The 21,446-nt window shown below is 37.5% G+C and overlaps 1 protein-coding gene across 1 annotated transcript in view; it reads right to left on the bottom strand.

Moving 5' to 3' along the window:
* Positions 1 to 21,446, bottom strand: part of ZFAT (zinc finger and AT-hook domain containing) — a 295,731-nt gene that overhangs the window by 57,991 nt on the left and 216,294 nt on the right. Inside the window, exons 12-14 of the mRNA XM_043979739.1 lie at positions 20,967 to 21,105; positions 4,134 to 4,252; positions 1,983 to 2,109 (exon numbers count right to left, since the gene is read on the bottom strand). Coding sequence (XP_043835674.1) covers positions 1,983 to 2,109; positions 4,134 to 4,252; positions 20,967 to 21,105 — 385 coding nt within the window. The remainder of the gene's footprint in view (positions 1 to 1,982; positions 2,110 to 4,133; positions 4,253 to 20,966; positions 21,106 to 21,446) is intronic.

Genomic DNA, 21,446 nt, shown 5'->3' with positions numbered 1-21,446 from the left:
TTACTTGTAAATCATCCCCTTCTTTCCATCTCATTCACAAATAGTGCTTGGAGCTCTGAAGCCCCACTACAAATCTCTGACTCTAGGTAGAATGTTATAAGAATTTGAGGAACTCTCAGAAGGCCATACATAGTGTCTATTCTTTAATTAATGAAAGCGAAAATCTCTAAAAGTGAATGAGGTTGTGCGAGTTCAGGACATAAGATGTTTAAATAATTCCTCCTATCTCACATTTAAGACTGAAAAGGATGAGGTAAAATTGAAAATATATTATGTTATTATGACCTTAAAGACTCTGAATCTCAATTTCCTCATGTGTAAAATGAGGGGGTTGGAATAGGTCCTCTTTCAAATTCCCTCCAACTTTAAAATTCTGTAATTCTATGTGAATACAGCATTATACTTTGAAAATAACTTTGAAAACTTTGAGCCCCTCACAGAGACAGCTACAACTACATAGTGGTATGTCTTAAAGCCAATTCTGTGAATCATAAAGTATAGAATTTAAGGGTTCCAGGTAGATTAAAGAATCAAACATAGCAAGAAGAGATGTCAAGCCATGACCTGATATAACTTCACTGTAAGGAGTGAGCAGATGTCTTTACCTCCCTGAACAAATAGTTAGGAGATAAGTATGGACAAGTACAAGCCACACAGGACTGTGTACTGAACAAGATCTCAGAAGACCTAGATTTGGGTTTTGGCTCTGCCATGTGCTAGCCTTGTGAACATAGGTAAGACAATCACTGAGCCTCAGCTTCCTTACCTAGAAAATGACTATGATAATGCCTGCTCTGCCATTCATAATGCTATTTTGAAAACTGAAATATTATATGAAAAATGCTTTGAAAATTATAAAACAACATATAAAAAATTGCTATATTTTTCACATCTCTATTTATAGATGTCTTAGAATTACAGAATTATGCATGAGGGAATTGAAGGGATTAGAATATCAAGTGGTCATGGGAACTGAGTGAACCACACTGACTCCATCTTGTGACTCAATCAAGAGCTAGCTCACTTTCCTTTCTATTAAAGTATGGGTCTAGTCCCATTTCTGTCTTGTGAAAAAACTTTATTCAATTGTGGAATTTTGAGAGGACTGTTTTTCACTGCTTGAACCTACCCCTGCATGGCTAAGAAGCTAGACCATCTCTATCTGCTGCTTGAGAGACCCTTGACTAAGGACATAGGTTATATTGACCAGAAACTCAGTCAGATCCAAAGCTTGATGAAAGGAGTTTCCTCAGACTTGTACCTCTCAAGCAATCCATATGAAATGGGCCCCATATTGATCAATCAGTTATTGTTTCTATGTTCCTTTGATTGTTCACAGACACTCAGGGAAGGGGGGCAGGGACTAGTACATCTCTTTTACTCATTTCAGGGAACTGCACCTATTTACTCTACTCCCAACTTGGAAAGCCTGTAATCTTTTCTCCAATTAGAAATCAAATTACATAATGTTGTATCCTGGTTAATTGTTTCCCTTTAATTAATTGTTCTTATTTGATTAATTGCTTTTAACATAAAATCTGTCTTGCCCTGTATTCAGGGTGCAGTCTCAAAGCTGAAGAAGGCAGCTGGTTCTGATTTGCTAGGCAATGGCATGCATTGTTTAATTAACGGATATGCTTGGAAGAGTAAACCTTTGCTTCCTAAGTCATTTCATCTTTCATCTACCACACATCTGCAAGAGACTTTAAATATCTAGTCCTACTATTTCATTTTATAGATGAAGATAGTCCAAGAGAGGCAAAGTAACTTGTATGGTGTCATTCAGCTAGTAAAAAAGCAGAGATGGGAATCAAATCAGGTTTCCTGATTTTTTAAATGTTTAATGGGCACCTCTTGATATTTAAAAGACAACTGGTTCTGTCAAGTCAGAGGTAGTTTCCTTTTGCAGCTATCAGGACCCTGGTCCTATGCATGGATAGAGAGAGACCCATTTGAAGAAACCTTTTTTTAAACTCTCTCACCATTCTCTGAGGTATATCTGAGGTCCTGTAGAGCCGCTACAGCCGCCTGAGTTCCTTGAACATCTTCTTCAGCTTCTGTGATATGAAGGTACTGGGTGGATGATTCCTCAGAAATTTCTGTAGTTAGCTAAATACAAAAGCTTATTAAAAGAATGCTTTTCTTGGAAGAATAGTTCATCTACTGGCTTGATGAAAAATAAGTGACAAGATAGTCAACAACATATAACTCCTCGATAACCCATTGTCAGAGAACAAGCTGTTCCACCTATAAAAATATCCCAAGTAATTGAAGTTTACTCTTTTAAGGGACAAAAGTATTTTAACATTTTTTGGGGAAAACTTTTCCCCAAAAAATATATTACTACTTCCATGGTTTTGTAATGAATAGAATGAACATAATTCGACCTCAATCTATGATCATATGTTCTTTTTCATAATAACTAAGGGTAATTATTAAAATAATTTCTGATACTATATTGTAACATATAACACCCTTAGGAGCTATTGGAGTATTTCTTGTTACATGAAATGGATCAAGACGGCTGTGATTGTTTCTTTTAGTTATGGTGTCTGCATTTTATATTTCTTATCTTCTTTCTTTGTCAGCAGTTGTTATTCTTGACTATTCTAAGTCTATTCTTATTAATATACTATTAATATTTAATTTATACCAATAGTCAATATAATATTATTATTTAATTAATATTAATAATTGACATACTATTAAGATTTAACAGTAATGATATATTAATATAAAATAATTAATATTAACATAATACAGTTAATATATAATAAAAGGCAGCCTGTATAGTAAATAGAGGACAAACCAGCCCTGGAAGAAAGAAAATGTTCAAATATTGCCTTTGAATGACACTGGCTGTGTGATCATTGGTAAGTCACTTAGTTTCTCAAATGCATAAGCCCTTTTGAAGGCAACTTTTCTTTAAGTAGTCTGATTGGTATCAGCCATACCACTCTTTTTTTTTTTTTTTTGGTGGGGTAAACAGGGGTTAAGTGACTTGCCCAGGGTCACACAGCCAGTAAGTATCAAGTGTCTGAGGCTGGATTTGAACTCAGGAACTCCTGAATCCAGGGCCGGTGCTTTATCCACTGTGCCACCTAGCTGCCCCCAGGAAACTTTTCTTTAAACAACTCTCATGTTCCACAAGTTATAGAGAAAGTTCCTGATCACATAAGTGGGATGTTTCTACAAAATAAATTCTATACGCTAATAAAAACACAGTTTTAGACTATCCTTGCATCAGTATACAATGTAATTAATTATATTATTAAACAGTATAGAAATGATACAAATTCATGTCTATAGAATAGCTGGGACCTTCCATGTTGTTCAGAAGGAATTTGTTACTTACTTTTAGGGTTATGACTATTTATCTGATGTTAGGGATAAGTGGGAATGTGTCTCCCAAGGAAGTGGAACTTTAACAAATAGCATCACAAATCTATGAGAGATTAATATAGACTGACGTATTTATACATGTGATTTTTGCTCAGGATTCTTTTTCGTGGTAAATTCTTAGAATAAGTTGCTACAACACAGTGACATAATCAATGTACAAAAACCTTTTATTAAGTGCCTACTATTTGCAAGGCAATGCTCTCTTTGCCTGGGCACTGAATCCAATTAATTTATCTATGATAGCCATGTTCTAGACCTGGAATATTAGCCTTGAATTTAGTTATAAGTTCAATGTTGTTTTTGCAGGCTTTTCTTCAACATGGTCATTGACTTTCAGTCTCTCTCCTGATAGAAGAAAGGAAGGGGTTAGGGAAATAAAGCACTAATTCTCCTCTTTCTTTAGCAATCTGTCTCAAAGGTGGCCATACACATCTTACTTTTGCTCCTTTTCAAAAATGTCATGTTTCAAATGAAGAAAATAAGCATTCCCCTAAGGGACTAAGCTATATTCAAAGAGCTTCAGGCTTTGTTTGTCATGACAATATCCAGAGTATCAGGAATGGTCTTTTAAGATTCTAGAATTTACATATTTAAGAACTGAAGTTACTGCCAAAGAATTGCACCTGCTGTATGTGTCAATCAGCAAACCTTCATCTTTACTGTTGAATTATTAGGAGAAAGAATGGCTTTGTAGATCTGGCGATGACAACTACCACCAATTAAAGATTTACCTCCCATTTAGTGTCACCATCACTTTCCACTAATTTCAATCCATGTTTATTCTTCAAATGCCTGTTGAATTCCCATTTAGTACCATAAACAAAGCTGCAAACTGGACACTTAATGCCACCTGCAAGAAAGGAAAAGACAGAGATTACAAGAAACAATGCTATTAGATGACTGCCTCAACTCTACAGAAAGGACCACTATACTTCGGAAACCTAGGATTTGGAAATGAAAGAAATTTCTCTCACTTGGATCTGCCATTATTAATATTTTTTTAAAAAACAGGGTAGAGTGGGAAGAACACTGAACTGAGATTAGAGGATATGAAATCAAGCCCTGGCCCTGCCATCTGATCCCTATAGGAATAAGAAAAGTCACTTGCCCTCCCTAATCCTCACAATAATAACTGTCCTCCTATCTATCTACTTCAAAGGGTATTACAAGGATCAATTTTTTTAAAATTCTAAAATGCTTTGTAGAGGGCTAAGTAAGTTTAGATTTGCAAATTCTTAGCATGATTTTCCATAACAATAATAATAGCAGAGATATTGTTTGAACATTTTTATCTTTTTAAATTTTAGAATTTAAATCACAAAGACAAATCGCAAATATGTTTGGTAAAGAAGGGGGATAAACAGGTAATTGAGACTTTGAACTGTGCTAATAACTCCTTCAATAGCTGATCTAGACTCTTTATTGTTAGTTTCCTTCACCCAAGAAACTTATCTATAAAATTATTTGAAAAAAAATTAATGTAGATTTTCTAATAAGAACAAAATGCCAAAATCCATCATATCCTTTTCATTTCTTAAAAAGAATAAGATGTAATAGAATTTGTCAAGGATTTAAATGTTTTAAGAGAAAGAATGCCATCACCAAATAAAGATTTTGCATATTCCCAAAGTTAGAGTTCAGTCTAACCAAACTGGTATCAGAAAAGATATCAAAATTTCAGTGACGGATGTAATTTCTTTTGACACATTTAACAGGTATTACCTTTAAAAAAAAAACAGACAGAACTCACAATACTGTGCTGTATAAGTATAAATTAAAAATCATTTAAATCTAATCCTTATCCTGTACAGTATTTCTTGATAAAATATCCTTCCCAGATGAACATTCACGGTCTGCCATGAAACATTTAGTGAACCAGTGAGTCATTTGCAGTATATCATAGAGTAATACTATCAGAGTTGGAAGATACCTTAGAAGTCACACAGTCCAGCCTATAGCAGTCTTTTCTATGGAAGCCCAATAAGCTGCTATAACAAGAGAAGCTCTAGGGTGGTTGAATACAGTATCTCCCTGAAGCAGCCCACTCCACTTTTGGATAGTGCTAATTCTTAGGAAATCTGTTCTGAGAGCCAGCCAAAACATATTTCACTAAAACATGTCCTTATTGTTCCTAGTTCTGCGCTCTAGGTTCAACCAAAATCAGGCCCTTCTACAAGACAGATTTTAAAATACTTGAAGATGTCTAGAATCATCCTTGCTCCCTGTTCCCCAACCCCAAATTTTCTCCAGTCCTTTCTCTCAATTCTTGTATGGTATGGTTTGTGATTCTTTTCCTTTCTTATCACCTTTCCTTTGGAAAAACTCAAGACTGTTAATGTCCTTAAGTGTGGTGCCCAGAACAGGATATTTTTCAGATGTGGCCTAACTAGTACAAAGCACAGCAGGTGTGTACAGTAACAACTCATATGTCTAAGGTGCTTTGAGATCTACAAACAACAACAACAAAAGTTTCTTACAAAACCCTCTAAGACAGTTAGTACAAATGTTATTATCCCTATTTTGCAAAGGAGGAAACTGAGGCTGAGGATCATTTAGATACTGTTTAGAATTGAGATTTGTATCCAGACCCCCCAGTTTCAAGTTCCACATGAAATAACACCTCCTTTGTTCTGGATACCTTAATTCTGTTAATGAAGTTTAAAAATACATTTTAACTTTTGAGCTTTGAGGGCATACTAATGGCTTCTATTAAACCTGGAGGGCATTAAAATCTCCCATGATTTCAGGTCATTTTTCTGCAAATTTGTCTTACCATGCCTTCCCCCATACTGCACTTGTGCAGACTAAAAAAGAAAACAAAAAACAAAAGCAAGTTCTTTACATGTCTTTCTAGTAAACTGTCAAATTTTGAGGTTTAGACTATAATCTTAGTTTTCTAAGATCACTTTGGATTCCAGGTCTGAGAGCCAATATGGTATATTAGCTATTCCCCCAGCTTCTTATCAGCTGAAGATTCAATATAATATTTTCTAATGCCTTTATTCAGTTCATTGAAAGAAAGGTTGAATAGGACCAAGAACAGAGTCCTGTAGCAATGGACCTATCTTGCCTAAAAAAATGATCCCCTAATAAAAAGGAAGTAGAAGTCAGTCTGGAAAGAAGAGTCTTTGACAAAACTGGCTCTTAGTGATCATCAGTTCCCTTTCTAATCACTTTTATCTCCTATAGTAGCATTATCCTGGTAGCCAACAATTAAAATGCTTGTCTTTTGGGAGCAAGGTGTCCGAGCTGTAACTGAAAAACCATAGGGCTACAAAATGTGCAACTTTCCCAGAGACTAAAAGAGGAACATGGGAAAGCTTTACTCCAATGACCTGGTTGCTCTGATAAATTGGACAAAATGACTTAGAAATAACATTTAAAAGTGATCTGATCATTCCCAAAAGAAAAAATGTAAAATGTAAATTGTCACAGATGTAGTTAAGATCTTGCATATACCCATTTATGCAGCTAGGAGCAGCTATATGGCATAGTGGATAGAAAGCTGGGCCTAGAGTCAGGAAGACCAGAGTTCAGGTTCAGCTTCAGAGTCTTACTAATTGTGTGACCCTGGGCAAGTCACTTAACTTCTCACTGTCTCAGTTTGTCCAACTGTAAAATGGGGATAATAAGAGCACCTATAATCAGGAGATAATATTTATAAAACATTTATAACGCACAGACCCTGGAATATGGTAGGTGCTTAAATATTTTTGTCTCTTTTTTCTCCCCTCCCCTTTCCCTTCCCTCATTGGAATATAAGTTATCTGAGATTCGATTGTTTTCATTTTTGGGAGGGATACCCCAGCATATGGCACAGTAGCTGACAAATAGTAAATATTTAATAAATGCTTATGGCTTAATATATTCCACCTGTTGGTTCAATTCACTGCCAGTTAAAAGATGTTAACCTATCACTCTACAAATGGACTTTCTGACCTATTATTTTATTTGATAGAAGGGTTTCTAAGAAAGTCATTCCCTAAATATAAACCAAACACCTTTGCCTCACCATGCAGCAATCAACACATTCAGATTTTGGTAATTAGGGTCCATGAGAGAGGGGGATTAGAAATATAGCTTTATATAATGGCAGAAATAGAAGGGAGAGTTAAAATCTTCTAATCCAGGTCTCTCATTTTATACCTTAAGAATCTGAGTACCAGAGCAATAAACTGATTGGCCTAAGGTCACACAGCTAAGTTTGTGCCAGAGCTGGAAATTTAGGTCTCAGTCAGGGACTGACAGACACTCTTTCTGGTAAATCTCATGATACACACATAGAAATGTGGTAAAAATCAAACAAGGACTGGATCTGGAGTCAGAGAATTTGAGTTCAAATCAACTCCTCTGTGTGACTTGAGGAAAATTACTTCAATTTCTGGGCCTTAATTTTCTCATCTATAAAATGAGAGAGTTAGGCTAAATTATCTACCTTTCTAGTTCTAGGGACTTGTTGTTTGTCCTTCATTCCCGAAGACGAATGGGTGAAGTCATGAATTGCAGTGAAATGGATTTAAGTGAGGGAGGGTTGTGCAAGGCCACCAACCTCACTCTCTCCTCCAGAGCCATTTGGGTCCAGTGGCAAGATATATATCAGGACAATTGGAGATGGCCCTAGATAATTAAGGCAATTGGGGTTAAGTGACTTGTTCAAAATCACACAGCTAGCAAGTGTCCAAGGTAAGATTTCAATTCAGGTCCTCCCAATTTCAGGGCCAGTGGTTTATCCACCATATCTAGCTGCCCCTGCTCTAGGGTCTATAACTGTATCAAACCAAACCTTCAGAGAATCCCCTCCCAGTTTCTATTGGCTATCTTCCCTGAAATACTGACCATCGAAGCTAAATCTCATGCAATTCAGAAACCTTAAGGGAAGGATGAATTAAGTGAATGGACATTCTTCTGAAACCCAAAAACTATCATTCTGAATGTCAAGTACAACTGCATCTGTTTTTTCTATCTCAATCAAAGGGAATAAAACTCAACTTAACTTTTAGGCTGTTTCATTGTCATTTAACTATTCCTCAAAACAATTTCAATTTGAACCATTAGCAAACCTTCACAGGGCAAATGAAAGACTGCTGCTCTTTTTTCTTAACCTCGAATTTCTTTGTCCCTTCACATTTTTAAAATTAAATAGTTCACACAAGCAAACTACCTGTGGTTAAGGTTAGGGCAAAGATATCATCAGGCTTAAAATGAAATTAAAGGTCTTTTGTCAGTGATTTTTGGGTAAAACTAATTTAGGAGAAATACTGGCCCATATTATATTTAAATTTAAATTAATATAATACCTGGCATTAATTAAAGCTTCAATAACCTTTGTCACTGTAACTTTTAATTAAGGAACAACAAATGACAATGGGTAATCTATGTTGAATGGGTAACAGTCTCAGTTAGCTGACATCAAAGTCAAGAAAATTAATTTCTACTCCAATTCATTAAATACATAAGCAACACATTGGGAAAGTCAATGAAAGACTTGGTGAGTCTACTTTGTGCACTGATTCTAGAACTCGCAATCAATTGCTAATGAAACTGGAACTCCAAATCATGATTTTCTGATGAATTATCCAACTGGGCAAAGGTACAAGTCCTTTGAAAGCAATTAAACAAAGCTCACTGTAGTAGCTCCCTTTTTGAAAGCTGATATCCTTAGAGAGTTATAGATATTAGCTTAATCATAATGTAACATTAAAATTTCAGGTCCTTTATATAAGTTGACATTATTAAAATTCAATTTTATTTTCAGCAATAACTCTATAATGGACTTTATTAAGTTGGGCATCAGGGTAGCTGGTATCTCTTTCCGGGTCTGCCATTTCAAATTTCATTAAATAAGAAACTGGCAAGCATGTTCTATCTACAAGTTACTGTGTTAGACACTAGATACAAAGCCTAAACTCAGCCTCTGCTCTCAAGGAGTTTATATCATACAGGAGAATACAATATATATACATATAAGTGAATACAAGATAATTTGAAGGAGGAGAAGCAAGCACTCCCAACTACTAGGAGGGTTTTCTCTAGGAAATGGTGAGCCTTGAAGGAAATGAATAATTCTAAGACATAGAGGTGATGAGGCAGTACATTGCAGGTTTGGGAAGAGTCTGTACAGAGGAAGACAGGAGGTAAAATGCCAGGCTGGAGGAAGATTCAGAATGCATTGTCCTCTACTCAAAACGGCCAGAAAGGAAAGATTGTGAAATAATTCTGGAAATGGAGACTTGAGCCATTCTATGAAGGGACTTAAATATCAAGCTGAGGAGGTTTGGGAAATCCTAGAGGCATGGGGAACCCCTGAAGGCTTTTCAGAAAAGGAAGGATGTGATTTCACCTGAATTTCAGGAAAAGTATTTTGGTAGTTGTGTGGAGGATGGATTTAAGGGAGGACATATTAGTAACAGAAAACAATTAGGAGGCTATTAGAAGAGTCTAAGGGAGTGCTAATGAAAGGCTGAACTAGGGTGTTGGTCATGGTGTAGAGAAGAGAACACATGTGAGAGATATTATGGTGGTAGAATCCATGATACTTAGAAAATAAAAAGATAATAACAGTTAAGGTCAGTACTAAAAGATACTCTATTGGCCTAAAGGAGCTGAAAAATTTTGCATATGGGCTAAACCTACACCCAGAAATATGGCACCTGCCTTTTGGGTCATATTGAAAATGACAGTTTTAATTTCTCTCTAAAATAAACATACGTTTTTTTTTTGTTTGTTTGTTTTTTTGGTGAAGCAATTGGGGTTAAGTGACTTGCCCAGGGTCACACAGCTGGTAAGTGTCAAGTGTCTGAGGCCGGATTTGAACTCAGGTCCTCCTGACTCCAGGGCTTGTGCTCTATCCACTGCACCACCTAGCTGCCCCTAATCATAGGCTTTTAAAGAATGTTATATCAATTACTAATAGCAGCGGTATTTATGGCGATATTGTGAAAAGAACACTGAATTTAAAAATCAGGAGGTCTGATAAGGAAGAAACCTCTCTCTTCCTTATTACCCTCCTGATATCTGCTACTTACTATCTGTGCGAGAGCAAGTCACTTATTTTCTTAATTTATAAAATGGGGGTGATACACTGTACATCTTCACAACACATCTATCAGGAAATCCTATCTCATAAGGCTGTAAGTATCATGTTAAGTCTTCATCGCGTAAAAAACTAAAAGTTTCCAGTAGGCACTTTTCCCTTCACCATGACCATGATGAACTTTGGGACCTCTCAATGACATATGGGGGCATGATCTAAATAATTTCATTTTATTTAAATATAGTTGATAGACCCTGTTTTCACATTGAGATATTTATAATGACAAACTTGGAAGGAACATTTTATTCATTATTCTACCCTGTGGCATATTTCAGAGTTCTATTCATCTGTATAAAAGCAAGATTTTATAAAGTCTCCTACAGACTTTTTTTTTTTGTGGGGGGAGATAGTACATTCTATTCAAAACAAAGAAACAACTTCTGAAAATTAACCAAAGTAAATTTAGAAATGAAACTCTGCCCAACAGCTCATCATTTTAAGAAGAGAGTAATTTAATCTCTAATCTCATTTCATTTTCCCAGCTTTCCCCAACTCTACCTCCTCCCTATTCCCCACCCCCACCCCCACCCCAACCCCAGGACTATAAAAGCTTTGTGTTTCCTGATTTTCTAAATGTGTTTCAAGCTACACAAGCTATCTGATCACAAAGATGGTTCCCCTTGGTCTGCCTGCCAAAGGCACAATGGTACAAATCTCTCTGGGGAAGCAGAAAGCTTGTACTTGTCTCCTCCCTCTCCATGTTCTTTTGAAAGGAAAGAAAGCGTGCTTCTTAGGAAGGAGGCTGAGAATACCTCTCCGCCAAGGATCAAGGGGAAAAACTAAGATCCTAGCTGGGTTGATCACTGCTTGGAACCAGTCTTAGAAGGTTAGCTGAACATTTTTCATAGGAACACTTTAAGCTCAGCAGATCTTTTTTTTTTTTTTTTTTTGCAAACCAATGACAAAAGTTTGGAAGCAACAGAGAAATAACAATCATAAATCAGAGCACCAGAACAAGTCTTAACAGCAACAATAAAAGCCCTTAATTCCTTGCCAACATTTCGAAGCACATGGAGGGTACTGTTGTGGCCAGGACTCTACTAACACCAACTCTGCTATTATAACAATCCATCCTCCTCTCTGTGGTTCGTGGAAAGGCATGACTTTAGGACTAATGAGATAGTACAAAGTACCCTGACCCTTTCAGCTTGGTGTGAGGGAACCAATATGATCACAATATCATCACAAAAGACTGATAAACTGGGCATCAGAAGCCCTACATTCACATTCTAGATTTGAAATTTATTAGCTTGGAGGCCATGGACAATTTACTTAAGCAATTTGAACCTCAGTTTCTTAACCTGTAAAATGGGATAAATAATTTATATATAACCTACTTCACAGGGCTATTGTGAGGAAAGTGCTTCATAAACCCAAAAGCTCTAGAGAAATTAGCCACATGATGAATATTCAAAGAAAGATTTGAAATCCAAAGCATTATTTTTAGTAAGGAATGACTACAGTGGTTCATTAACATCTATATCTTGTTTTAAGAAAGTCTGATATAAAAAACAATCAATCAACAAGAATTTATGAAGTGCCAGGCACTGTGTTAAATTCTAGGGATACAAAGAAAAAAATCAAAATGATCCCTGACTTCAAAGAGCTCCCATTTTATTGGGGGAACCAAGTACTCAACATAAAAATGCAAAATATATAGCAGGGTAAATACAGGATAATTGGTGGGTGGGAGGGAGGATGATTAGCAACTAGTTGTTAGTGTTTAAGAGGCATTTGGTGACACTGAAGAGACACTAGAACCGGAAAAAAAAATTTAAGAAAACTAGAAGTCAGCTGAAAGAGATTACAATCTTGACCATGAAAACTGGATAAGATAATTTCTGGCATATAATACATGTTTAATAAATGCTTGTTGACTGATTCTCAAGAGTGCAGAGAAATGGTACTAGTTCAGACTTTTAGGGCTCACCATGGCTGAGGGTGGGAAGAGGAACAATACGGAAAGAGATGAAGGTGTGGACAGACAGGTAAAATACAGAATATTTATAGAATGTGGTAATAAAACTAAATATAATAATAATAAAATAAACATTCTTTATGACAGCAACAACATAATATCTTATATTTGTTGCATAATAGAAAGAGCACTACACTTGGCATCCTATGATCTAGGTTTGAGCCCTGGCTCTGCCACTTTGAAAAATGACAAAAGGGGGCAGCTAGGTGGCTCAGTGGATAGAGCACTGTCCCTGGAGTCAGGAGGACCTGAGTTCAAATCTGCCCTCAGACATCTTAAACTTACTAGCTGTGTGACCCTGGGCAAGTCACTTAACCCTTGTTGCCTCCCCCCCCCCCCCGCAACAAAAAACAACAACAACAACAACAACAACAAAACAACCCAAAACCCACAATGGGCTAAAAAAAGAAAAAAAAGAAAAGAAAAATGACAAAAATGGTGTCAGGGATAACTGATTGTACTAAGAGGCATGGGGTCTAGAACTAGGGAGGTAATAGTCCAGATGTCTACATTGGGAATAATGTTTTCAGTTCCAAGTTCTACATTTTATGAAGCACACTGACATTCTGTAACTTGTGACTAAAGGAAGATGACTAGGATAGTGGCAAAAGGGCCTAAAGAACAGGATGAAAGAATTAGGAACACTTAGTCTAAACAGAAGATAAGGTGTGATAACTCTTTAAGTATTTCAAGGACTTTCACATGAAACAAGACTACAACTTGATCGATTTGACCCAAGACATAGAAACTTGATGAAATAAAAACATTTTCTAACAATGAGAGCATTTCAAAAGTGAAATGGGATGGACTTCCAGAAGAGGTAGGATATGAGCACTTGGTGAGACTGCATTAGGTTATCTGTTCCTCCAAACCCTCCCCTCTTTCCAACTACCCTTTCACTCACCCAACTAGCATATATGGGGCAGGGAAAGTCAGCCTAGCTAAAGCAGCAAGAACTCCTGAAGGAGAGACTAAGAGGTAAAATGTTTCAGGCCAAGTCAGTTCACAATACCGCCTTGTTTACCACTTCCTTTCAAACACTGAGAAATTTTATGACGCTGAGCCAGAGAACAGCAGAACTCCCAGAGACTCTCAGTCCTGCTTTTATCCCAAGCCTCACACCTATTACTAAGAGGAGTAATAACAGAGAAGTGCAATATAAACATATACTATTACCAATACCACCCTGCTAACCACCTGCTACTGAACTCCAGGTCAGCCTAAGAGACTCAGGAGTGACAGAAGCATCTGAATCCTAGTCAGTGCAGCCCCTAAAGTCATTATCATCCCAGGAAGCAAACCCTGTGAAGACAAGACCTGGCAACTGCTTCTGTAGGAGCTGTAGCTTCTGTCTCCTAAGTCCTGACCCCCCAAATCCTTGGCACTGTCAAATGGCTCATCTTCAGAAAATTATATCATTTTATCAGCACAAATGACATTAAAGAAGATGCACTGACATCTGTTTTGCTGCTGTACCCAAAGGATGATGGGAACTTTTCATCTTACTTGTAGCTAAATGTATGTCTTCACCATTAGAAGTCAGGTCCTTTGGAGAAGGGACTGTCTTGCTTTTGGATTTGTATCCACCAATGCTTTGCTAGCACACACCTTAAAAATGCTTTTTCATTCATTCATCTTGATTCACAACCTTGCTCTTCTTTTTCCCTTGTCACCAATACCAAAGCAATCTTTTTTTTAAAAATTCTACTCTACAACACCTTGCTTCTTCTCTTAATTTCACCATAACCATCCTAAGTCAGGTTCTCATCACATTTCACTTGGGCTATTAAAAAAATGCCTCCTACGTCTCCTAACTCTATAAGCTATCATCCACACAGATGCCAAAATAATATTTCTAAAGCAAAGAACTGGCCATGTCACTCTGCTACCCCAGGGTCTACCAAATATCTCTAGAACAGAATAAACTCCTCTGTTTAATATTTAAAACCCATCATGATCTAACTTAAGCCTATTTTTCCAAGCTCACTGTATGTTTTTCTCTTGTACACACTTTATGTTCCAGCAAAACCATCCCAATTGCTTCTTCTCCTGCACAATACCCAATCTCCTGCCCTGTGCATCTGCATCCCTTGCCAGGGATGCATTTCTATCTTTCTTCTTAATCCTTAGTTTCCCCTCTTCCAGATCTTTTTAGTTCCTGGTCCTCACTGATACTTTATGTTTTTGGAATATGGTATGATGGGAAAAACACTGGATTTAGAGGAGGGGGAATCTGGGTTCAAATTCTGGTTCTGAAGATAGAGAACGGCCAATGACTGAGTTCAATGGAAGAATGCTTTGGGATCTAATGAGGCAGGCTTAATGGTGGTCATGGAATGGTTTTAAAGTACTAAAAACCGTGGAGATCATTTAATCCCAACCCTCTCATTTTAAAAATGAGGAAACTGAGGCCTAGAGAGGCAAGAATTATTGAGGATTAGATAGGCAGTAATAGAATTCTCTTTATTTTCCCTTTACTCTTAGTCTTAAATATGGGGTAGTAAGAACTATCCAAAAATCTATAAAATGAAAATTCATAGTTAAAAAAAAATTCTATGATCACCAATAAGTCAGTTTCAGTGGTTCTCCAGGACATGCCTTTTTCCCCCCTGCCCAGCCACTGGCCATATTGCTCCTCAATTTTGTATCACTGGAAAGATCTTAAGTGTATGCCTGTGTAGGAGTGAGGGAGGGATAGGAGGTTTGGGAGGCTTGAAGTTAGGAGAAACTATCTGCCAGGATTCCTGGCATAGCAGCTTCCATAGGTACCAGGCTCAACAACATGTCACTGGCCCAGTCACACTAGCAGAAAAGCTTGGCCAGTTAAAACTGTTGTTTTAACTCAGCAATAAGAAACAATTTGAACAGCTAGCTCTAAAATCCGAACAGGAAAAATTGGCTCCAAGGAAACTGTAACCATCATAATCCATTCATTAAAGAAAATCCTGTGTGTCACCTTCTCTTTACTTCCAATGAATTGCTTTGGAATTTTTCTGAATTTCCCAGACAATTCTCCTATGCCACCAACTTCTTCACAAAGAGTGCTGAAGGGTTTGGTCAGTTCATTTTTCTTACACTTGGATTCATTTCATGGTCCATTAATATAAGTGGAGCATCACTCAAAATCAGAAAACTTGCAGTGTATACAACATTTCCAACAGCAGAATCATAAATCACTGTTCCCTGATTTGTTTAGTGGATTTATAAAATTGCCTTTTGCTTTAAATAGTCACAGGGTTTAAATAGAAATATAAATTAAAATTAAAATAATGCATATTGCAAGAATACTTTCTTCCTGGGGAATGATCAAAACTCAGATATAAAACAGCACTTCTATTTATGCCAACAATATAAGCTCAAAGACTTCATGAAAAGAAGATAATCATGTGCCAAGAAAAGCAGCAAAAAATTAGGCTTTTCAATGTAAAAGACTAGATCTTGTCTGCTGTGATTAGTAACAATGTCTCTGAATGAATACCACCATGACTCAGAAGCTCCTCAGGAAATCTAGCAGGAGGTCTCAGAGGAGCCATATAGAGTCCAGGAAAGGATGCTTCAAACAGCAGGTATTTTACAAGTGGTCTTTGAATGGATGGATAAATGGCTAACAGTCCACATTTATTCAGCTCTCTACAGTCTGTCAAGTGCTTTCCTCACAACAATTCCAAATATCACACAGTACAAATTATCACGGTGCCCAGATTACATATAACAGACTCCTAGAGAGAAAGTGATGTCATTGTCAAAGACTGAATGAAGTTCTACATCTTTTAGTCCCATTTCCAATATTCTCTGCCATACCCCAAGTTGCCAATGCTGATAAATCACTAGGCAAGGGAAATGACTGTGAATCAGTTGCCCTTCTAATGGATGGATGGCAGGTGGGAAGACATTCTGACAATCCCACATTTCTCTGCCTACTCTGATCTCTATGTCCCAGGGGCCACCCTGTGGTGGTAGTTACTACACAGAATAAACTCAGAGCTGCTTCTAAAAGGCACAGTCCAGGTCTGTCATAGATCTTGGTCCTCAATCACTTGGCATAGGGGTCCTCAAGAGGACTACCTGGGTCAGGGAAGATTCCTTCAGAAATGCCTGCCTACAACCTTGGCTACCTCTGCATTTCTAATGGTGGCTCTAGCCCAGATGAGTGGCCAGATCTCCTCCACTCTAGATACTCCCAACACTGTGGCAGGCTGAGAACCCTGATACTTCTATGGACAGGCCACACCATAGGAGTATCCTGAAATGGTCCTACTTCCACTTACTATAGAACACATGAGGTACAATATGACATCTCATGTTTTTTTTCAGGTTTACCACTGTTAATAATGATGGTAACTCACCTTTCTATGGCTTTGTTAGGTTTACAAAATACTGTCTCTTAACTCTGTGAGGTCGGTGTCACAAGGTCGCAGAGAGGTTTCTGTGTCTCATACCAAGAAAAGCTTATTTTTATATCATACTTTGAAAAATAATTTTCTCACAATAATCTTGTGGGGTTAATCGAGGGCTCTGTCCTGTGCCCTCTTCTCCTCTCTCACATTACACCATCTTTGATGGTGATCTCATCAGTTAGTATTCATTCAATTATCATCTCTATACAGATGACTCTCATATTTATATATCTAATCCTAGTTCTGCATCATGATCTACCTACCTGATATATCCACCTGCATGCCCTATTAGCATCTCAAACCCAACATTCAAAATAATACTTACTATCCTCCCCCTCTCCCCAACCCTCTGGTCTTCCTATCTTCCCTATTTCTGAGGACATCATCATCCTTCTCCTCACCCAGGTTTGCAACTTCAGAGACATCCTTGACTCTTCATTCTCATTTACTCCACAAATCCAATCAGTTGCCAAGTCTAGTCAATTCCATGTCCTCAACACCTCTTAAATATACTCCCCCATTTTTTACTCATACCACAACCACCCTAGTTTAAATATTTGTCATTTCTCCTCTTGACTTTTAGAGCAGCCTGCTAAATGGTCTTCCAATGCATCCTCCACAGAGATGCCAAATTAATATACCTAAAGGATTGGTCTGGCTAAGGTCATTCATTAAAAAATTTTTTAAAAAATCAAACAAAACAACAATTACAACAACAAGGCTTTTGTGGCTCATTACTTTTTGGTTTACCAAGATGAAGAAAATGATCCCTGGAATGAATTGTTAATATTGTAAAGAATTAATTGTTATTTGAGGTTTTTATGCCTTTGCGGAGCCCCAGGCCAGTGCTCGCCAAGGCATAAAAACCTCAAAGAACAATTAATTCTTTACATTATCAATGAAAAGAAAGCAGGAAAAAAAAAAACTTAATAGCCCAAACAGCTGACTACTGCAGAAGCCAGATTTATTGCAGTCTAGATTTAGACAGAAATTCAGTTCATATGGTAGCCCAATGTCATAAATAGAACTATGTGACCATGGGCAAGTCATTTAACCTCTGCCATTCAATTTCCTCATCAATGAAATGAGAGAGTTGGGGTAGATGATTTCCTTTGGTCTTCCAACTCAAAACTCCACAATCCTATGGCATTTAATTAATTATACCTTAATGAAATTAATTATTTAATTATCAATACTAATTTCATTTTAAGAAGAACACTACAAAAGTAACATGGGAAGAGCAGTGAATGTTGAGTCAGAGTTTGTATCCCACCTCTTCCACTGTATTAGCTAATTTAATATAGGCCAGGCCCTAGATATGAGATTACCCAAATGCTAAGCACTGCTACCTGTGTGGCATAACCTTTTTGTGCTTGGTTTCTTCATCACCTACCTAACTGAAACAGCAAGGCTCCCTGAGGGAGAGAAGGAAGGACCATGTGCCAGGCAACTCAAACCGCAACCACCAGCACCACCTTTACTTCCATCTTCCCTGGGACCCAGAACACTGAGACCAAGAGCCTTGAGAATAGTAGTACTCCCAAAGAGCCAAACTTGCTTCTAGCCCAGACCTTCACAGTCATCACTGAGAAAAGAAATCGCTGTGGAGAAGTGGCCGACCTTCCTCATGAAAACCAGCAACAACTATTCACCAAATGCCTCCAACAGTCAGATAGGCAGAGGAGTTCTGGGAGTGGCAGTACCAACCAAGACCACCAGTCCTATTTAGAGCCCAGCTCGTGCTTTCCACTTTTGCAGAAAGGGAGCAAGCTGTCCTTACCAACTGCCAAACAACTGCCACATAAAGTGCAAGGAAACTCACATACCTGAAGCAGCAAGGCACCTTGAGGAAAAGACAGTAGTAGGCAGCATGTGTCAGGCAAGTTAAACTGCCACCCACTGCCTTGATAACCATTTACCTACAGAGGCTAATGGGGACAGTCCAGGACCATGAACCCAGGAACCCTGGGAATAGCAATGCTTCTTCTAATCCAGTGCCCCAAGCCATCATTATGTGAAGTAATCCTGTGGAGATTCAATCTGGTGACTTCTTCTGCAGGTATGATAATCAGAGCTAGCAAAGACCCAGAAAAGAAAATTCTGGCCACCAAAGTCCTTGGCACTATCAAATCTCTCAATATTAGAAACAATATCATTTTGTCAATGGAAATGACATTAAAGAATAGGCATCGATACCTGCTTTGCTGACCATGGGTCTTTCTCCATCTGACTTGCAACTGAAACCTTCCATAGATGATGTCTCTTCCATTAGAATATGAGCTTCTTAAGAGCAAGGTTTGTCTTTTATTTCTATCCCCAGAACTTAGTAGAGTGCTTTGCATATAGTAATAGTTGAACTTCATTCATTCACTTATTCACCAATAAAATGAGAGGACTGAACTAGATAATTTCTAAATCTTATTATCTTATGCTTCCACTTAAAAGGTTAAACACTTCTTGTCTCTGGAGTGGAGATCATAATCCAGTCACATCTTCACTTTGGCTTTGTTAGATTTTTGACCTGGACTGAGTGGCTATGGATACAAAATGTAGAGGATAAAGGTCAGGAGACTCTCTTCATCCATCAATACATATGGGGTAAAACTTAGCACAGCCTCTAAATTTAATGAGCCACCATCACTCATTAGTAGCTTCAAAGAGAAGCTCTGCATTGGTAAATTGTGTAAAAAAATAATAAGTCTAATTAGAAAAATTTTCCTCCTTTATTTTTTTCCTTTTGTTTTGGGGGTGGGGGAGAAATATGGGTTAAGTGACTTGCCTAGGGTCACACAGCTAATAAGTGTCTGAGGCTACATTTGAACTAAGATTGTCCTGACTCCAAGGTCAATGCTCTAACTACCATGCCACCTAGCTTCTCCTTATTCGAAAAATTTATTAACTGAAAGAAGGGATTTAGGGGAGTTGACAGGAACATTCAGAATAAATGCCATCTCATTAAGGAATGAAAGATTAGTTTAAAGAAACAGTCCCAGAGATATTATCCTAATAGGGTCTCTACTTCCAGTTGCCTTTCAAAACCATCCCACTCATGTTCCTTATTACCTTTCCTAAAGCACGGCTACAATTGTTACTCTATCGATCAAAATCCTCAATGGTTCCATACTGGCTACTGAATAAAGTCCAAATTCAAAGTCCTCCAACCTGGCTCCAATTAACCTTTCAAATTGCATCTTGCACTACCACCCTGTATATTCCAATTATTTGCCTTCCCTAAAACATACTCCACATTTTCATGTCTGTGTGCCATTGCTTATATTGTTTCTTATATCTGGAATGCTCTTCTACTTCCTAACCCCTCATTCATATCCCTTCCATGTGTCCAGTTCAAAATACCATCTTCTCAATTAAAACTTCCATGATCCCATAAGCTTAAAGAGCTCTCCTTTTCCTGTTATCCCAAAGAAATCTCTCCTCCCTTTTGATGAATTTATATTTTAATCTGCATTATACTTATCTTCATATTTGCCTAGTGATCTATTTAATTAAGAGATCCTTATGGATGGGTCAATTTCTTAATAATCCTTGCATGCCCCCTAGATATTAGTATAACTTGCTGACCATGGGAAGCACCTAAGAAAAGTTTGTTTGTTGAATGCTGAATGCTCATATAGTAATAACCACTGAAAGTTACTGAGTCACCTAGTTTCCACTTATCCTCCACACCTGAGATTCTCCTCTGATGCCTTACTGTTGTATGGAAATGACCCTAGACCTTCAGAAACTTTGACAATGTAGCAGAAGTCATGGAAGGTTTTATTAAGCTACAAAGCCTCCAAATATAGTCTAGGAATTAGACTGCATGCCTGTTATCCAAAGACCAGTCTAGCTAAGTTTAGCATGGTTTTTCCCAGAAGGCTAGCCAACAGGTAATATTCTTTTTTTTTTAATTCTTGTAATTTATGAAACTATAGTGATATTACAATATATTTCAGTGAAAGGACTCTTTCTGAAGAAATCACAGGTCTTTTGAACTTTGTGAAAAGTTCCTAGTAAACAAATCACCCCCTAATCTCAACAGATCATTCCAGAAATTCTCCAAAGAGGTTTGGAGTTTTGCTAGTAGAAGTAACCTTACCTTGCTGGATCAGGACATCAGCAGCAAGTTCTCCAGTTCCTACATTGACATAGTCTTCATTGGGATGCTTCCTATTATAATGTCTCTTCAGTGAACCAGATATATTGCAAGAATAATGACAATGTGCACAACGGAAAGGCTGTAGAAACAGAAAGGGGTCCAATTAGAGAAAAACAAGTCTCCAAAGTAGTAATGCTCCTCAAACAAAAACAAATACTTATATACTTTAATTTGTTTCAAAAACAACTGGTTTTTGTGAAATTTTTTCTTGATGATCATGAAATCATAAAATCACAGAATATTACGAACTGGGACAGAGACAGAGACAGAGAAACAGAGATATACAGGGCCAATTCTCTCATCTCATAGATGAGGAAACTGAGGGTAAAAGGATCTAAATGCCTTTTTTTCCAAGATCACATAGCTAGTAAATGGATGACCCTGAGCTAGAGCCCAAGTTTTTTGACTCTCAGCATACTG

This window comes from Dromiciops gliroides, chromosome 1 (genome assembly GCF_019393635.1).
Source record: "Dromiciops gliroides isolate mDroGli1 chromosome 1, mDroGli1.pri, whole genome shotgun sequence".
Classification (NCBI taxonomy): domain Eukaryota; kingdom Metazoa; phylum Chordata; class Mammalia; order Microbiotheria; family Microbiotheriidae; genus Dromiciops; species Dromiciops gliroides.
Note: the sequence above shows the minus strand (reverse complement) of the source record. Positions and strands in the feature narration are given on the sequence as shown.